Consider the following 20,188-nt stretch of genomic DNA (forward strand, 5'->3'; position numbering starts at 1 on the left):
CCATGAGCCAAAGTCAGATGCTTAACTGAATGAGCCACCCAGGCACCCCATTAATAAGTCATTTTAAGACAGAAATACTGCTGTTACTTGGAAATCAGGATTAATGCTTAATTCTTTCCTTTTAATTACTGATTTCCAGAGGAAGGATTTGAAATAATGATCACCTCCAGTGATTTATGAATGGTCTTTTTAATTTGTGAAATAGAAACAATTAACATGGAGCCAACTGAAATGTTATATGAGGATTTAAACTTTATGTTTTCCCTGATTTCGACATTGATTTTTACGTAAAGCTTTTGTATATACATACTACTTGATCTGACTGGCTAAAACTTTTGTGGATCTGATTTTATCACGACCAAAGGTATCATGTTTTGTGTATGTAATTTTGTTGTTATCAAACATCTAACTTAGGGATATTAGAAATTATTATTTCAAGAGCTGCTTTTAGTTATCTTCTTGTATATGATCTATAACAAGCATGCATTACCTAGGAAAACCATTTAGCCACTTAGCATCAGTTCCCACATCAAAAAACAAAGGCAGCTCTGTTACTCCAAGGTTCTCCTCAGAGTGATGTCATGAAGGTTAATATCACATTCCCCCAAAGAGCTCAACAAATAATAAATAAATATCATGAACATTAATGAGAACAGAGTTGAAAATGTATTTGAGGCAGAACAAAGTACTATTATAAATTACCAGCAGCCTATTGTATTCTGTGACTATTGCTTCCTAAAGGCCTTTGAGATCTTTGGGAAACAAACAAAAATATAGATGTAAGGAGAAATAAATAAAAGTATAAAACTTATTTATTTTTTAATGTAATTTTAATTTTACCATTTGTTTGTAGGACAGAGCTGCCCAAAACTGGAAGGATTAATACTTTCCCTTAATACCATTGAGATTAATCTGTGACGCCCCTTGCAGATTCTTATTTCTTATAAAACAACAAGTGTTTGAGCATATGAGGGTGTTCTAGATTCAATGTTTGCCACCTCATCAATTGTCGTGGAGAGAGCAAGAAGGCAGTAGGCCTCTAACACCTCCTGATATTGTAAAGCCTAAATTCTGATAAGGGAGATTTTGGAAAGAAGGCCTTGAGGAATTTATTATAATTTTCTCCTCCAATACTTAAAACATCATGGTTTTATTGGCTCTTGATAGTGGGGAATCATCTTAGTCATCTTCTAGTTAAAACTTTCATTGGCCACATGAGATAACGGAGAGTAAGGCACATTATGTGACTTCCCCAAGACCACAGACAATGATGGAATGAGAACTAGAGCCCAGACTATGGTTATATTTAATCAGAAGTATGCTAGTGTATGCTACATAAGTGTTGCCTTATATGAATTAATAGGCAGCATGAAAATAAAAATATCTCAGTGAGCCTTTAGAAGGAAGTTGTGGGTAGGACCAGCCTATAATTTATGATAGTAAAACTTTTTTTTTTTCTAAAAAATCTTTCATTATCCCAAGGTCATAAAGATATTCTAAATTAACTTCTAGAAGTTTTAATGTTGTTGATGTTATTATTATGAAGCCAATGTGTTTTTCTGTTAACTAAAAACATTTTGAGGGCAGAAACATATATGAAGAGGTGTATATTCTGTGCATTTAGTAAAGTCACATCAAACTTGAGTTTATCATCAACAAATTCCACTATATAATCTTGGGGGGAAAAAGAGAAAAGTGCAATTAATTTAAATAGTATATTCAGTCTTCCTGTTATTCCAGTCAATGAATTGATTTATGAGTGTGTAAATGTGAGATAGTCTACATCAAACTGATACCTTTCAGTCAATCTTAGTTCTCCTGTAACTGTCTGAGTGTAAGCATTGCAATATGTGGTGTATGAATTTACTGTTTAAAGATGTGAATTCTATGTCTAACATGGCTTCTGAAGCAAAACAGCTACTTAGTCTGTGTTTAGTGTGAGGCTGTTTCTTTATGTATTGAATAATTGAAAAATATATTCTGAGGTGTTTAAAGATTAACATTCAGTTAGAATTACAAATGACCAAACCTAGCTATTCTTGAAGATTTTAAAGATCAAATTCTGCCTTTTTATCTGTAAATTCTAATAGATTTAATCATTTTTAACAAGACTTTGAGGCATATTTGATTTTATATGTGAAAGTAGTTAAATGATATATTGAAAAGGAAATAAAATATATTAAATTTTTGTCAGAGGAAGTTTAGTATGTTTGTAGGAGTTAAATTATCTACTATAAAAAGATCTGAAGTATTCAACTAATGCTCAAAGATAAGAAAATAGATTTTAAAATGTGTACAATTTTATATTTTCTTAAATAGATCAATAATATGTATGATCTTGGTAGCATGTTAGTTTTACATAAAATGTCTGAATTTACTCAGTTACACACCTTAAATCAGAATAAAAGGACTAACCTTAGTTAATTAAATAGGTCAAATTCTCTAACACATTAATTACAAAGAATACCAATGTACATCAATTCTTTTAACACAGGAAATAATTTTCTAATTTTTGATTATCTTAAATATTTCTATGCCTAAAAGTTCCTGGATTTAAGAGATGTTAATCCACTTGGAAAGCAATTATCTTTTAAACTAACAGCAATTGCTTATTGGTCAGAGGTTTTGACTGGAACAATGGATAGATTCTTATTTGTAACCATCATGCAACATAGTCTTATTTATTGCCTATACAAGGAATTGTTAAATTAGAGATTGGTCTTATTGTTGTTATAACCCACATAACTCATCTAGCTCATATCTCACATTTCTAATATTCTTGATATTCATGTTATCCATTATGCAATTTTTGTCCCTGCCACATCTACCATATAGTTTTAATTTTTGATTAACTTTTGTCTTCATTGACTCTAAACATATTTGAACACATTTGTCCAGCTTTAAATATTTCTGATTTTTACAGAATCTTGCATTTTCTGACATAATTTTAGTCTAGCAGGACCATAGAATTCTTATAGATATAAAATGATGTCAGAGCTGTGGGATTTCTATATTACAAGAATCTAAAGGGATGTAACAACCCAAATACAATGCATAAACTTTTGCATTTAGTTATATTATCTCTTTGGTTTCTTTTCTTGGATCCTACATTGGGGGAAAAACAGATGTAAAATACATTTTCAGTGAATTGGGGAAATCTGAATATGGAATTGATATTAGATGCTATTATAAATTAATTATAATTATATTATTTAGTAATGGTGTTGTGGTTATGTAGAAAAAGTCCTTTTTTTCCTTAAGAAATGTGGGTTGTAATATTAAGAACCAAAATGTCTAAAACTTAACACCAAATGATACAAAAATCACAATCACCACAACAGTGGATGGATGGATGAAGAAAATAAACCAAAAATATGAGAAAAATAATGTGATTGGAATCAAGATTTGATTGGAATCTCAAGGCTATGTTAGATTCTGTGGTGTCCTCAGCTTCTGAGATTGTAAGACTGATTACATAGATATCATCTCCAAAGTAGTAATCTATTCAATTGTGAGAAGAAAAACTAGCCATGAAGAGCTCATGGATATTGTGTATCTCTGTACAGGGTCTTGTACATACAATTAGTTTGCGTCTTAGATACATCCAAGTGAATTTTTTGTTATTTATCTTTAAGTGAACTTAAGTTACATAAGAGACCACTATTACCTATGCCAGAAAACATCAAATCTTTCCATTTCAAGATAACCCTGGTTTAAAATTTAGTCACGGCTTGTTTAAAATTTAGTTATTTTGGTGTTAACTATTTAGTCATAGTCAAAATTCTCCTTATCCACTTCTCCTTACCTCCTCATGTTTCATGTGTGAGAAGGGAGGCTATGGAGACAGTATAGTTTAGGTTTAAGAGTATGGATTCTGGAGCCAGATTACCTGGGTTCAGATGCTATCTCTATCACTTCCTAGTGAGGGACCAAAATCAAGCTACATAACTTAGCCTCTGTGTGTTTCAATGTCCTCATCTGTATAATAGGCACAATCTCATAGGGCTGCAGGGAGAATTAAAAGGTAATATTGATAAATAATATTTAATAACTATTAAATTTAAAACTATTAATTATTATTTTATGCAACTATATAAATAATAATTTATTTTAATAATTTAAATAAAATAAATAGTAGTACTTATTATATGCATTAACTACTTAAAATTTTTTTTAATGTTCTCACAATGGTGAAGGTATTTAGTCCATTTATCATCTTGTGGTCCTAGCCAGTAAGTCCGTGAAGAATTCTCATCTATTTCATTTGTAGGTATCACCAGTGCTCTTCCTGTATCCACTATAATGTATGATCTCTTTTCTCAAAATGGTGAAAGCACAGTGATTTATCTTCTTTCTTGCATCCCTCCCCCACCCCCCCACCACACACACATAATCTCCTACTCCATCTATTGGAATTCAGAGCTTCTAACATATTCCCCAGCTGTCTCCTGGCTTTAGGTCATCCATCTTGTTGCTATCTACCACCTACTGGCTTCCTAGCAAGATACAACACATCTCAATTTTCACTTATCTTCTCTGTCTCTCTTGAGAGGCTATAGAAGCTTGTTAAAGATATCCCCATGCTGGTGGGAGACTGTATGGGTGCTCTCTCGAAGTTCCCTTTGTCTAGATCTGTCCCCTCACCATTGCCACTCAGTTCTGACTTCCCCATGCTGTCATGGGCACTCTGACACACATTTCACACTAGATTTTAGATGAAAAGCCAGACATGCCTCCCTCTTGCTTCTAGAGTCCATGAATCTGCCTGGATATCTTTATCTAAAGAAAGGAGCAGAGAGAAAATCCTACACGAGATTCTAAACACTCCTCTACTTCATGTGAATAAGAACATTTCATTGATGGTATATCTTATCTCACACCTTCTCAGTAAGTAGTACAAACTCTGCTCAGTTTTCCATGCCTGGCTCTTAAAGTTAAAGCTCAGATGTTGGAGAGCCAAAATCTTCTTTGTCTCTAGCAGCAAAGACCCATGGATTGTAATGGATAGTTTCTCTACTTTGAGTTTATATTTCTCAATGTTTTTTAAATTTATTTCTGAGAGAGAGCGCACACGTGAACATGAGCAGAGGAGGGTCAGAGAGAGAGAGGGAGACACAGAATCAGAAGCAGGCTCCAGGCTCTGAGCTAGCTGTCAGCACAGAGCCCGACGCAGGGCTCGAACCCACGAACTGTGAGATCATGACCTGAGCGGAAGTCGGAAGCTTAACCGACTGAGCCACTCAGGCACACCTCTACTTTGAGTTTAAAATAGGGTGTTTGTCAATCAGAATTAGGTGATACTTTCCTTTTCACAGAGGTTCTATCTTCATCTTCCTCAAATGGGAGGACAACAGAAATCATCAGGAGGAAACTCATGGAAAATATTCTATTATTCATGAATCCCACTTAAAAGTGGGCAATTTTAGGAATTTCTGGGATATTTTTGACTCTATGAGGAGGCTGTGGTTCCCAGGTGCTGAATATGTTATCCTCTGAATGTGTTAGTAACATTCTCCTGTAAGTATATATTATGTTTATATAAGACCTTCTGTGATAACCAACAGACGTTTGGTCTTGCAACTTAAAACAAGATTGCTATCCTGCCGTTTACTATGTGTTTTATCTTGATACCTAAGATTTGGTTGCAATGTATTTGGCCTAATTCACTGATATCTTGGTCCCTTCTCCATCCTGCTCCCATGCCAATTAGTACCTCTTCCAAATTGTTTTTATCTCAATATACAGAACTACCATTTATCTGGTTGACCAAGACACACACTTAAGAGTCATCCCTAATTTCTCTCACTTACTCTGCACCTAGAATTTAACATCAAGTCCTATTACTTCCTGTTCAAAATAATATTTTAAATTTGCTTAATTTACTCTACTCCTGGTATTATAATCCTTGTCCTCACCTCAAAGGCCTTCAATGGCTTCCCATTCCATTTAGGGAAAATGGTGTACCATGGTCTCCTGGCCTTACCTTCAGACTTACCTCCTGACGCTTTCCTCCTTGCTGGTACCATGGACTTTCTTTCAAATTTCACAAATGTTAACTGTTTTTACATTTTGGGACTTGTGGTTGTGCAATGAGCTCTACAGGGAGATCTTTTCAGACTTCATCTGTGTAAGTCAAATCAGTTCTTCAGTTCTTTTTTATTTATGTTCATTTATTTTTGAGAGAGACTGGCAGAGTGCTGGTGAGGGAGGGGCAGAGAGAGAGACACAGAATCCCAAGCAGGCTCCAGGCTCTGAGCTGTCAGCACAGAGCCTGACGTGGGGCTCAAACTCATTGTGAGATCATGACCTGAGCCGAAGTCAGATACCCAATGGACTGAGCCACCGAGGCTCCCCTCAGTCCTTCAATTCTTATCAACTGTGGCACATTGCAGGAAGTCTCAGCACCTCCCATCTCATTTAGGCTCTAGGAGGCACCCTTTACTTTTCCTTCATAATACTTATAAAATATATTTTGTAAGTATATTTTTTTGTATGCAATTATTACTTTAATGACCTCACTCTCTAGTCTGTAAACTCTGTGAGAATAAGGACCATGTTTGTTTTGCTCACCACTGCATCCCAAAGGCCCTGAGTCTGCTCAGCACCTTAGAAACTGCTCAATAAAAATTTGTTGAATGAGTTAAAAAAAAAATAAATGAATTAATTAACAGAGGAATTTCAAATAGTGGGGTACTAAAAAGGTGCTCTTTTATTCTTGAGCAAGAGTTGACCAGAGTATGAAGTTACCTTTCCATTATCATTATTGGTTCCTATGCAAATACTTTTGATTTTTTGGAATATGTGTTGATATTCAGCCAGAATATGTCAGCATGGTGTCTCTTCTGATTGGCTGTTTTGTGTTGTGGCTTTTCATCAATATTTTGTATATTTTCTCTATTAAGAAAGAAACATTTTCATTTGGAAATAATCATACTAATTGTAAATTATTTACAGGGAAATGGACATTTAAAATAAATAGCGAAATTATCATTTTATTATTAATTTGTTATTATACTTCATGAAAAGTGAGAGAAGTTAATATAATAACATATCTTCAAAGCTGCTTCAGGAGTATGAAATGTACACATATCTTGAAAATGAAACTGGTGAATTATTTAAAAAAGGCTTTTAGAATGACTTAGTTCAATCTGTCAGTGCCCCCAAAACGAAGGTGTTAGAATAAATGTTTAAGCTAAACATTGTAGATCATTTAAATTCTATAGATTACTCAAGAAAACCCTCCGTAGAAAGACAGATGGGAAAGGCGGGCAAAGGGAAATAAATGAACACTCACTTTGTGTCAGAGAAAATTGGAGTGGGTTTTTCTCTTAGGAACAGCTTTCAGCATTCATATTTTCTCATGGTATACATCAGTATCTTTAGTCATAAAATTTCTGAGTGTTTTCTTGATGGTTAAAAATATTTCGATCTTTGTCTGAGGAATTATTTTGAAAGTACCTGTGAATTTTATTCTTTGGCAAGACAAGGACATTCTATGTTAAAGAATATATATCCATATATAATAATGGATATTTCTGATGCAAGCTTTATATTTTCATTTTCCTTTTAATATATATTTTGCCTTTAATCTCCAAGTGGAACATGGAAGTAAAGAGTATCAAGTTTTGGTCTAGACACCCCAATAGAAAACACCTTTCTTCATTAAACACACATGGTTTCCAGCAGTTTAAAACTGAGGGTTGTGGGGGCAACTGGGTGGCTCAGTTGGTTAAGCATCTGACTCTTGATTTCTGCTCAGGTCATGATCTCATGTTTTGTGAGTTTGAGCCCCAGGTCAGGCTCTGCATTGACAGGATGGAACCTGCTTGGGATTCTCTCTCTGCCTCTCTCTCTCTCTGCCCCTCCCCGAGTCGTGCACGTGTACTCTCTCTTTCAAAAGAAATAAATAAACTTTAAAAAATAATAAAACTAATGATTGTGGAGAGTGGACTTAATATGTCCTTTTTTAGAGGCAAGACTGTAACATTTTGAGACTTCATTCAGCAGGATAGTTGCCTGCCTGTCCAAATTGAGTGCCTTTTTGCCCCAGCTCTCACCTGGGTCTTGGGGGTTGCTTGCCAGGGCTTTATTCCTTTAACTTAAACTTTGATCTCTGTTAAAATACATGTATTTCTTTTCCTCCCCTTTCCTGGGAACTCTAAGCTATTTCCAGTGATTTAAATATAATGAACTCTTTCGGATCTTTTCTGAGGGGCAGGCTTGGGTGGGTGACACAGCAGCCCCAGGAATGAGGTTATGCCCCCTGTAGAAGTCAGCAAGCCTGTGCAGAGCCAGTGGCCAATAAATTCAGAAGAGGGCTGACAACAAGAGAATTAGGGCAATCATTGATGCCAAAGGCCCATTTTGTATTATTGTAAATCTGTATGATAAAACAATCAGCTTTAGTTTAGTGATAAAATGCATAAATTTTAGCATGATGATTAAACAGTTGAAGAGATGTTTGGTTTGAATTTTTATTTTTCTTCCCAACTAAAACAGTCTCATACAGGTGGTCTATATGAAGGCAGTAAAATTAAGGAAATATGAAAGTGATAAATCATTGAACCCATTTGTTTCTACAAAAGTTACTTCTTGAGAGTAGATAAAAGCACTTTGAACATGTTCACTTTTTCTCAGGTCACAGGGGTGCTTTTTAATAAATTACTTTTCTCAGGCACTAAGGGCCACCTTTATTCATTTGAAAAGGTTAATGTAGCTGCTGAAAATGTCCAAGTTTTTCCCAGAGAATAATTTATGCACCGAAAGTCCGTTTTTTTTGAAATGCCTAAATAGTGTAAAAAAAGGGCGAAGTACAAATTAAAAACAAGTAGATTTGGCATTTCATAACTAAAGTAGTTTTTAAAATTTATGTGTATTGATTATATATCCCTGACCACCCCATTTAAAATTTCAATACTCTCATCCTGCCACCCCAGAGTTTCCTATCATTCTTTTTGCTTTATCTTTCTCTATAGTGCTTATCACAAATATACTCTGTATTTTACCTATAGATTTTGTTTTCTTCTGATTTCCATTACTAAATGTAAGTTCTAGGAAGACAAAAATTTTCAGATCTCCCTCTTCCCCATGGATAGTACCAGGTATATGTAAGCATTCAATAGTGTTTAATAAATGAATGTATGAGTAAATATATTTTGATCAAATTTACTAAGTAATTGCCATTTTCTCATTTGGGTAGTGTAGGATTACTTTCTAGAAGGAAATGCCACATGATAGTTGAGGGTGGTTTCTGGAGTTATTGTGCATTGAATCTTGATTTTAACACTGGTTATCTGTTTAACCTTGGGCAAATTACTTCACATTTCTCATCCTCAGCATAAGATGAATAAATTACCTATCTCATAGTTAGATAATTGTATAAAGTACTTTAAAAAACCCAATCTAGTACACTGTATGTCCTTAAAAGTCACTAGTACTATCATTAAGACAATCTGTGAAAAGAATAATATTCTTTATGCACTCATTGCCTAAGTGAAATAGTCATGACAATTATGTAGATATTAAAAATATTTTGCCTCAATCATAGATTCAGTTTGAGGCATATGTTAAGTATACATTATTAATATAATTTACTTTCTGAACATTATCAGCATATTAATTGTATTTATTTGACAAACTCCAATTAAGTCAAACAGAGTAGTGTAATAATTCCAAAGGTCAAGTTGGTTTTGAATTCTACTCTGTCATTTACTAGATCTGTGACCCTGATCAAGTTAATAAAAAACTTTAGGCTTCAGTTCCCACATTTGGGACATGGGTAAAAAAATAAATCTATGTTAGTAGTTGAATATTAAGCAAAGCCCAATGCCTGGTACATAGCAGATCTCAATAAAAGGAAGGTCAAAAAAAGATAATTGGATATGCAAAATTAGAAAACAGTGTTTATGACAGAACTGTATCAATTATACAAAATTAAGTGAAAATTGAAATGAAATTACATTTTTCTGACTCATGCTCAATCTTACATCAGAATTTATACTTTAGAAGAAGTGGTCATTTTAAAAAGAAAATTTAACATGAGAAATAGTGACATATTTAACAGAAAATCACTTAGCCCATGATTTCCTTTGTATTGCTAAATATGAAACATGTAGCCTATTAGTACTACTTTAAGAGATGCAAGGGTTTCTTTTTAAAATTAACACATCTGAATTCCTTAAAATTCAATGTTGTGCATATAGTTGTCTTCTCTCTCCTCTCTCTCCATCAATTTAAATTCATAAAGATACAAAGCTAAGAAACACATGCACAAAACTTGTGCTCACTAATCATCAAGGTTTTTCTTATCTAAGAACTTGCTATTAATGTTTTGTAATATTGGCCATGTTAGGCAGTCTTATACACCACAGTTAGCACCAAAGTCACTCGGGTGCTGGTTGCTTCACTTAGTTATGGTGGAGAAGATGGGAGATGCCTTTGCTCAAGCAGTTTGCTGAAGCCACAATGAGACAGCAACCACTGCACATCACACCAGAGTAGACGATGGAAGTTAGGTTCTACTATGTGACATGAAGCTCAACTGAACTTTTTTAGCCAGACCAGGACTGGATACAGATGTCTAGAATTATACTCATCTAGGAGCTAGGGAGACTGAGCAAACAGGACTTTGTGCTTTAATTATTGTAAAGAGTCTCAAAATAGTTCAGGGGCACCTGGGTGGCTCAATCAGTTAAGTGTCCGATTTTGGCTCAGGTCATGATCTCACAGCTCATGAGTTTGAGCCCGGCGTCGGGCTCTGTGCTGACAGCTCAGAGACTGGAGCCTGATTCAAGTTCTGTGTCTCCCTCTCTCTCTCTCTGAGCCTCCCCCACTCACACTCTGTCTCTGTCTTTCAAAAATGAATAAATGTTAAAAAAAATAAGTTAAAAAATAGTCCAAATCCCAGGCAATGCCATTTCAGAAAAGAACTTTAGAAGCTATTGCAAGATAGCATTTTGAAGCTTGCCTCTGTGCACTGATGTTCATAGTTTCCATGTACAGGGGAAATGATGAGATAGGTTTGAGGGTGGGAAATGCACAAGTTAATAGTTCATTATTTTGTTTTAACTTCCAGGTGGAATATAAATACAAAGTTTTGAAAATGCCATAATCTCTGTCACTGTTACAGGGATCAAAATGTGGGTATTGCCTACACAAGAGATGTGGGTGTCCTTTAAAAATCTCCTGCTTAATGGTCCTTAATGTTAACACACTGATCAGTACAAAGGATATTATAATAATGTGATTCAACTAATCAGAGATGATATTAGCCCATGGGACACCTTTGTGCTGAGCAATCTAGTCCAGAGCATGTGTCTTAGCCAAGGGAGCACAGGCCCTGTCACTATCCCTCTTACTGGATGTACTTGTGCAGGGGACAACTTGCACATCAATACATGGCAACACTGAAGCTTCTTTATGTCCAGACTATGCTATGTTCTTTATGTGCTTACACTTTATAGAGCTTACACTTTATAGTCATCATCTTGCGTTTCTGATGAGAAATCTAGACAATGACTGAGGGAGGATTGAATCTATAACTGCCAGTATCAAAATCAGTGTATATTCTGTTTATATAAGATGTCTTCTACTTCTGTATTCCTTTCATCAAAATATATGTACCAAGGGTTTTAATCTTCATGACACTTCTGTGGGTCCTGCACAAAGTGTAAGGGAGAGAAGCATGGCATTTTTGGACAACCTCAAATCTGATCTACTTTGTAAAGCTAAGACTTTGCCACCATTGTTGGTAGGCTGCTTCAAAAAGCACAAGTTTCTGACCTATTTTTGGTAAACATAGATGTGTCCAATTTAGTTTATAATAATAATTCTCAAAGTTTTAACAGCTAGGGCTTTTTCTCCATTTTTTAAAAAGAAATTATTTTCTCCCTCTTAATCCCCATACTACAAAAATACATGTTTTATGCAGGTTGCATTCACTACATAGAATTTGTTTATCCATTTTCAGATGAAAAGATCTATTAAAGAGCTATGGCTTCATGACTTTAAAGAAAAGCAACTGATCATAAATAGCAACCAAAATAACACCCAATGTTTTTAATAGCAGATGATATTTAGATAGTGTGTGCAGAAAATGTTAGCAGAAATGCCTGTTGAATTCTGGTTTCCCCAGTTGCTTTCCATGCTATTTAACCTCCCCGAGACTTATTTGTCTTTCTATGTATATGGAATAATAATTCCAGTCTCATCCAACATGAATGAGAGATAATAGGCAAGTGACCTGGCACACAGTGCCTTCTTTGTGCATAGTGTCCACTCAGTAAGTGTTCTTTTTTTCTTGTGAAAGAATATAAAAGTTAGAAAGTGTTTCAGAATAAAAATAATTCATCAATGAAAATTCCCAACTCTGTGAATCCCTAGGCATGGAAGGCATTTCTATCTTGGAAGACAACAGTGTGAGTCCAGAGTCTCCAGTGCCTCACGGGTATCAGTGGGGCCCATCATGAGAAGGGTGTGGCAGAGCATATACAAGGTGTGTGTGTGGTGGGGAGTGATGCTCAGAAACAAGCTGCTCTCTTCCCTATCAGTGTTCCAAAAACTCCAAGAGAGCAAGGCTTTCTTGTTATTTGAAGGTCTTGAGGAGCTAGATGTTGGCAGTATAGATGTGGCCAAGAAAGCCCAGGGTCTGGATCAGAGATTTGTGTGAACTTTTCGTTTACTGAAAGTCCTAGGGAAATCAGAAGTGACTAGACGTGTGGCTATTCCCCCAAAAGTCATGAGGTTCATGATGGAGTAGCATGTTATAAGGCTGAAGGAAGGAAGCTCCTGATAAATTAATATTTTTTCAGTCTATTTTTAAGAGTACACTCATGCCTTCCTTTCCCACATCCTTATGAAAGTGACTTTGTTCACCATAAACTTGTTATACTAAAATGATAGTTCAAAAGCAAGATGTATTTCCTTCCTTTTGCTAAAGACTTGATTAATCATCTAAGGGAAGAAGATCTTTAAGGGCAGCTAAAATACCACCATCCCCCAAACCCCAAGCTTTTAAAATGCACTAAATTATTTGAGTAAACCATTTACAATTTTATTTTCTTTTTGCTTTTCACACACAGACCAAAACCACGAACCCAAAAGATTTTTTTTTTCAATGCACAAACTATGCTCTGAGAATTAGTTGGGTGCTTTTGTAAGATGGTTTCACTTTATCTGATCAAAAAAAAGGGCATCCAGGGGGTAAAGTATTAAACACCAGACTGATTGGAGTTTAATTATCAAAGTCAATTTATGTTTATTTGTTCAACACACAATGACAACTTAAAAAAATCACTTTCTATTACTTTCATCTAAGAATTCAAGGTGTTCACTTATATGTATTGGTCCTACTTACCAACCAATGAAGACTCATTGGATTCATGATGTCAGCCTACACATAGTATTTTTCTGTTCTCCCTTTTGCTTTAGTCATGTGTTTCTGGGGGAAAAAATGATACGTAAACCACTGATTTTGGGAAGTAGCACTAGTCTGGAATTCCTTTGTTGAGGGGAAAATTTTCCTGACATTATTTAATCGTTAAGAGTATCAAGAATTCTCTGAGAATCAAGTATTGAGTGTTGAATCCCTTTTACTTTATGCATATTGGTATTTTAAAGTATAGAGTTGTTTCTACATTGGTCGATTGTCCAACTATACTGTTCTAATCTGTTAAATATTTGGTTTGAGTTCTTCCTACATATAACACATTTTCTTTTGCAAACTTTATTACTTATATGTTAGTTCTTCCACTACAAAAGCCTGGATTTGTCACTCTTAGCAAACTGACAGCAAAGAGTGGAAATAATTTTCAAATATTGTAACCAAAATTTCTACCTTGTTGCTGATAATTGTTTTTCATCATTCTTAGGCATTAAATGAGGTTTGTCTTTAAGGATATAGACTGCCAGCCTATCTAACAGTGAGCTCAGATCAGCCTCAATCTTTTCAGCAAGTAAGAGTGAAGGCTCGTGATGTCCACATGATTAGTAACTCTTTTCCAGGTTTTGCAATGGAACAAGTATGGTTGCTGTTGCTTCTAACAAGTAGAGTGCTTCTGGGATCTGCTCAGTTTAATGGCTACAACTGTGATGCCAACCTCCACAGTAGATTTCCTGGTAAGTATGAACCTAATCTTTTCTTTAATTGTATCATGAAAGAGTGACCATGTTTGAATAGTAAGGCGCTTAAATACATATGGAAAATGGAGGGGGGTGGATATCCATCTACGTTAAGTGGATATTAACAAGTGGCAAATGACAAAAGACATTTTTCTGGAATTGTAATTTATATCCACATTAACATACAAAGTGTTCATCATAGTTAATATTATTATAATGGCTGCTCACAAATGTGAAAATTATTGGCTATTGGGTGATAGAATAAGGAGAGGCTAATTTCATCAAAATTTGCCTAATTGATGCCTTTTTCTTCCCCATAAGTTAATTCAGACTTTCCAAATTGCCACTATATGCTAATAGATATACTTAGGAATAATATTTAAGAAAATGTGAAATATAGGACATTACTCAAAAAAAAATTATTTCAATGCAATATTGGTCATTACCAAAGCACACAGGCCAACTTCAGAATGCATGGTTCAGCCACCATCAGTATTGTGACAGATATGAGATTTTGACTGTATTGATGGACATATCCCACAGGTTTCTAAAATCTGTATTCAATGAGAAGATTACTTACTGAATTATCAGCTTTCCATTTAAGCATTCATCATTTTTATATCAGCTAAAGTTATAGAATCACAGTTAAACATTTACAAAATAAAAATAGAGAGTCTGAAATCACTTTTCCAAGTTTGCCATGCAAATGGAAATGCTTTCTGTCATGTTTTATATTTCTCAAGCCTGCCGGTACTCCTGTGTTCAGAGCATGCCTGAGGAACAGCATACTTGTAAAGAGCAATCAGTAGGTAGTTGTGTAGTTGGTGTGGGATTTCTAATTTATATGAAGACAGGTAATTTGGATTTCTCCTGAATAAGGGCCAGAGTGTGTAGGAATGTCTTCAGGAGCCCAGACTTGGTATGCAGGTGCTTGGCATGGTGAGAACAACCTTCAGTTCAGGGTAGGGAATATCTAAAGGTAAGTCTAGCAAGGTATTCTAAGAAGGGTTGTTAATGATTTTGAGTACTATCCAGGAGGGCCTTTAAAAATTTTTTGGGGGGATGGAAAATTCAAACATACACAAAAGTAGAGATTAGTAAAACAAGCAATTGTACTGATCATCTAATTTCATCAGTTATCAACACATAAATTTTGCTTCATCTCTCTCTGCCTCTTACCACTGCCGTTTCTTGAATATTTTAAGGTGAATTCATTATTCATCTTCAGAAGGTATATCTGATGGAAAAGAACTCAAACAAAATCTTCACCCTTCATGTACATGCCTAATAAAGCTAACAATAATCCCTTAATATATTATCTAATACTCAGCTAAATTGTCTCTAAAACATCCATACAGTGCACTTGTTGACATGTGTCTTTAGCCTATTTTAATTTATAATGGTTTCTCACTGTCCCTTGCTTTTCTAAAATGCTGCTTATCTCTTCAAGTAATATGGTCATTTGTTTTGTGGAATTCTGACTTTTGATCTGGTTGATGCAGCTTCAATGTGTCATTTAACACACTCCTCTTTTCCTATATAGTCTATAAACCGATTAGAGCTAAAGGTTTGAGCACATTCAGGTTCAGTTGTCTGGGCAAAAAGACTTTGTATGTTATTTGTGTGAAGTATTTTGTCTATTTTGTCAGCAAACAAAATTTGAAGAGCCATTAAGTCCTTTTTAAAGGTATTCTTCTAAGCATCTGACATGGCCATATTTTGTTTTAGAAAGCCAACACTGGGAAAAGCAAAAGATAGAATGAAGTTGGAAGAAACTGGAGGCAGAGAGAAATGTCACAAAGGCAGTGTCAGTGGGAACAGGGGCAGGAGACAAATCTTAAGAGATATTTTTGTGGTGGACTCAACAGCGTTTGAGAATTGGTTCCATTGGGGAGGTGAGAGAGAAGATGATAATGATGTCTTAGATGATGTTATGAACTTGGATAACTGCATGTTGATACTACTGACACCAAAAGTTTAGGGCACATGGATGTTTTAGAAAGAAAGTTTGGTCTGGGAAATAATGAGTTTGAGGAGCTTCTAGAATTTATAACGGCAGCCTCTATCCAATAGTAGAAAATATAGAGAGGTTGATACCGAAGATAACTGTGTGGGATCTGTGTCCCCGTGCAGTGAGTGAGTAATGAGTGGGGGTATAGGAAACTTAAAAGTAGGAAAATAGACTACTCTTTAGATAACTTTGGTAGTGAGGGAAGGAGACAAGTAAACTGAGCCAACAATTTAGTAAGATTTAGGGATTAGAGAACTAGAAGCAATTGAGTATACACAAATAAAGGAAAAGTATGGGGAATACCAATAAGGAAATAATTGATGTAATGAGGAAAAAAAATATGGAAAAGAGCAAAGGTACAGGTGGAGAAGTTGAAGTTGGGAAACGGTAGTTGTTACCTTGATTTAGGAGAGAAGGAAAAATAAAAGACATGGACAGCGAAGTTGAAGGATACTAATTGTGACATGGGAGGCAAAGGCCCTCAGGAGAGTGAGGGCCCAGAGGTCTGGCTGGGACCTAGGAAAAGTGGCCAAGCCTTATTCTGTTATGCATAAAGAGGAGACCAAAATTTAAAAAGATTACTGGGCAGAGATCTAGCTGATGTTGTACGTATATACTTGAAAAGGTAAATAAAAGAAGTAAATGAGCCAGGAAGTGAGAAGGACAGCATAGGGAAATATGGTACATTTAAAAAATGATGTTAAAACATTCAGTTACAATGGTGCCCACTGACCACCTACATCAAAATTACCTGGGATGGTTATTAAAAGTGTTTTAGCCCAAAACTGTTTACTGTTTTATACCAAATATGTATTGTCCAAATCTCTGATTGTGGTGCTGGGAATCTGTATTTTAAACCCTGCAGAAGAGTCTACCATGCATTTAAGGTAAGAACAACTGACACAAAATATACTATTATTTTCCTTAGCCCATTATTCCAATTAAAAGCATAGTCCTATGTTAGGAAATAAAATTAAAAATAAAATCTTCCCCCAATCCAGAAATGCTCTCTGTAAGATAGTAGAGATGAAAACACTTATCATTGAGCAAGCATTAACTAGAATGTGATGTTCATTGTAAGCAATCTATCAAGAGATTGCAGAGAGAAATCTTGCTCTTTCATATAGCCAAGCAGATACAACCCATTACATATATTTTCAAGATACCATAACTAGTCCTCAAATAAGAGGACTTGACAGCATCATTTGTCACATATAGTTCATTCTAAATATACCTGGTGATTGGGATGACCATCTGTGTTAGCACATTGGCTTTATCTAGAGGAAAAGTAAACTCATACCTTTACAAAAGGAAGTACTTTTGTAATTTGGAGCCATGCTTCCTCCCGGGTTAGGATCCTGTTCTCCCACAGAAACTGTGAGGTTGGAGTGTTATTTTCCTTGATGTTTATACTTTCAAGAGATGGTTCCCAGATCTTTGAATAAGATTCCCAGGTCATACAGCAGGCAGAGGCCTATCTAGTCTTCAAAGGACTTATACATTTCAAAGAAAAGAGAAAGTATTTATAATTACAGGTTTTCTGGTGTAAATGGTTTAAGAAAAGGAAGGGAGAAGTTTCTTTGCTTATTCTAAACAGGGAGAATTAAACCTCTTATTTTTAATTTGTATTTGACCTTATACATGTTAGCACTTTTAGTATTGTCCCACTTAGACAGCAAATACCCAGACTTTCCAAATGTACATGCACGCACACACACACACACACACACGCAATTTATTTATTACAATGTAAAATCTATATTAAAAAAATCTGAGATCCAATAACTCCAAAGTCCCAGGAGAGGCTTTAAGTCTATAGAGGTGTTATTTTCAAGTGAGCCCATTTTTGCAGGTTGTTTGCAGAAGACCAGAGTGAGCAAATAAAGCATAAAGGTTAATTGCTCACTCCCCTCTTGACTTTTGGCTTCTCTTCCACATCAGGATCACCCTTCATGTCATCAGGACCTCCACGAGCTTCTCAGATAGTAAGCCATGGGATAGAATGAGAATGAGTCTGGCAAAGGAGAGGGGCTATCTAAATGCAAAGTAATGTTAATAATGATGAAAGTAATCATCTCACCCTATCTGACCTTTGCTGTTTCATGACATTAGAACTATTTTCCTTAATTTCCATGGCATTTATCCTTGGACCTAGGGAACTGCCATGGTCTAATTCATTTTAAATTTAAAGGGATACCATTTAATTTTAAAGGTAGTTAACTCTTGACTATCCAAGCTAATAGCAGGGAACAGACTTATACTCCACTGGCATTATGGTAGTGCTCTTCCCAGAATAAAATTCAAACCACAGTTGACTTTTAGAGTACCATAGAATTATTTGCCCTAAATTAAATATGTGGATAAATGCATTTGGCCTCTATGACTGACAAACACCTTCTGGAACTGTCTCCTTTTTTTTTTTGAAGATGGCAGCATATAAGGCTTAGCCTTAACTTCTAAGAAGTCTTTAATGACAATCAAGGAAAGATTAAGCTTCTGGTACCAGAAATTTGGTGGCCTGACACTGTCTTATGGTGAACTAACCACTCATGGGAAACTAAATATAAGTCAGTGTTACATAAATTGTCATTTTGTATTCTATTTAAACTATTTGTATTCTATGTAAACACTAATCAATCCATTTATTGAATGATACACACATTACTGATTCTTTCTTGTATTCCTTAGACAAACCTATAAAATCTTTTAAAATCATTTTATAATGGGAAATTGAGGATTAGCGTTTGTTTAATGATGCAAAGCTAGAAATTGACAGAGATATAAAACCAAGACTCTTTCCATCAAACCATGATGCCCTAAAGTGAATTCTGAATACAAATTTAACAGAATCACGATGGAATTACACATTAAGGAATCTGAAAAATCATATAATAGGAGAAGTTGTTTAGTCTTTTTAGTACCTACTTGACTAAGGAAATCTTTTTTCCTACAATACCAATTAATATTTCAATAAACAGCAATGTTTCATAGGAAATAAAATTAAACATCACAAATTTACCAGAATTTAGAGGTTGGTCAAAGAAAATGAACTCCGATATTGTGTTAGGCTTTGCTTAACCATTGCATTTCTCTGTGCCCAAAGACAAAGAGTGGATAATGGACTAATTATTCAAGGGAACATGTTTTGGCCTTTCTATGTTAAGAAAGACCAATTCTCCTGCCTTTCTACATAGTAGTAGTGTTTTGGTCTCCAAGTTGCCCAGGCGATGCCTGCCTTCTACCTTGCACCTGTGACTACAATTACTAGACCAGATGAGGCAGAAGAAGTGATCCAGGCAGCGATCACTTCCTGATTAATCTAAGTGATAAAATGCAGTGGCAAGCAAGTTCAGTGACTGAATATTTCAGAGTCCACCCCCTTCTTTATTTCAATAATGAAGTTCTTTATTACATGAGTTTTTCACTTCCTCTGCTTGTATAAGTAAAACCCATATGCTTTTTCCTGCCAGAAAAAAATGACCAATCTCTTCTGGTTCCAGAGAACATAGGGCAGCTAGTGTGAATATAAGTCTGCAAAATTTGCCTTAGACTGCATATGAATTTCCTGAGGCACTAGAAACAACAGCTTGTATTTGCTAATTAGAAACAGATGTGAAAAACCAAGGTGGCAAGAAACCCCGTTCGGTGTACAGAGGAAACTTGAATTCCTAATCCACCTTAAATTCTTCATCAGCTGCTGGTATTTTGTGTAGATGAAAATCAATACCCCTTTAGGAGTTCTTGCTCTTTTAGCACCAAAACCTTGATATTGTATAAAATCTTTAAAAAAATTTTTTTATGTCTTTATTTTATTTTGAGAGACAGAGACAGAGAGAGAGCATGGAGGGGCAGAGAGAGAGGGAGACACAGAATCTGAAGCAGCTCCAGGCACAGAGCCTGACGTGGGGCTCAAACCTATGTATCGTGAGATCATGACCTGAGCCAAAGTCGGACGCTTAACTGACTGAGCCACCCAGGCGCCCCTATAAAATCTTGTTAAGAGGAAAAGTATCTTTAAAAAATGAGTTAAAACAATGGACATAGTATCTGTTCTCTCAG

At 35.4% G+C, this 20,188-nt stretch overlaps 1 protein-coding gene across 2 annotated transcripts in view; it reads left to right on the plus strand.

Annotated features, from left to right (window-relative positions):
- The window catches only part of ZPLD1 (zona pellucida like domain containing 1), an 82,882-nt gene that overhangs the window by 21,780 nt on the left and 40,914 nt on the right, over positions 1-20,188 (plus strand). For both annotated transcript variants that reach the window (XM_039216590.1, XM_039216591.1), the window contains exon 4: positions 14,002-14,115. In XM_039216590.1, the coding sequence (XP_039072521.1) occupies positions 14,010-14,115 (106 nt within the window). In that variant the 5' untranslated portion in view covers positions 14,002-14,009. The remainder of the gene's footprint in view (positions 1-14,001; positions 14,116-20,188) is intronic.

Source organism: Hyaena hyaena, unplaced genomic scaffold (genome assembly GCF_003009895.1).
Source record: "Hyaena hyaena isolate Hyena2069 unplaced genomic scaffold, ASM300989v1 scaffold_644, whole genome shotgun sequence".
NCBI classification, from domain to species: Eukaryota; Metazoa; Chordata; class Mammalia; order Carnivora; family Hyaenidae; genus Hyaena; species Hyaena hyaena.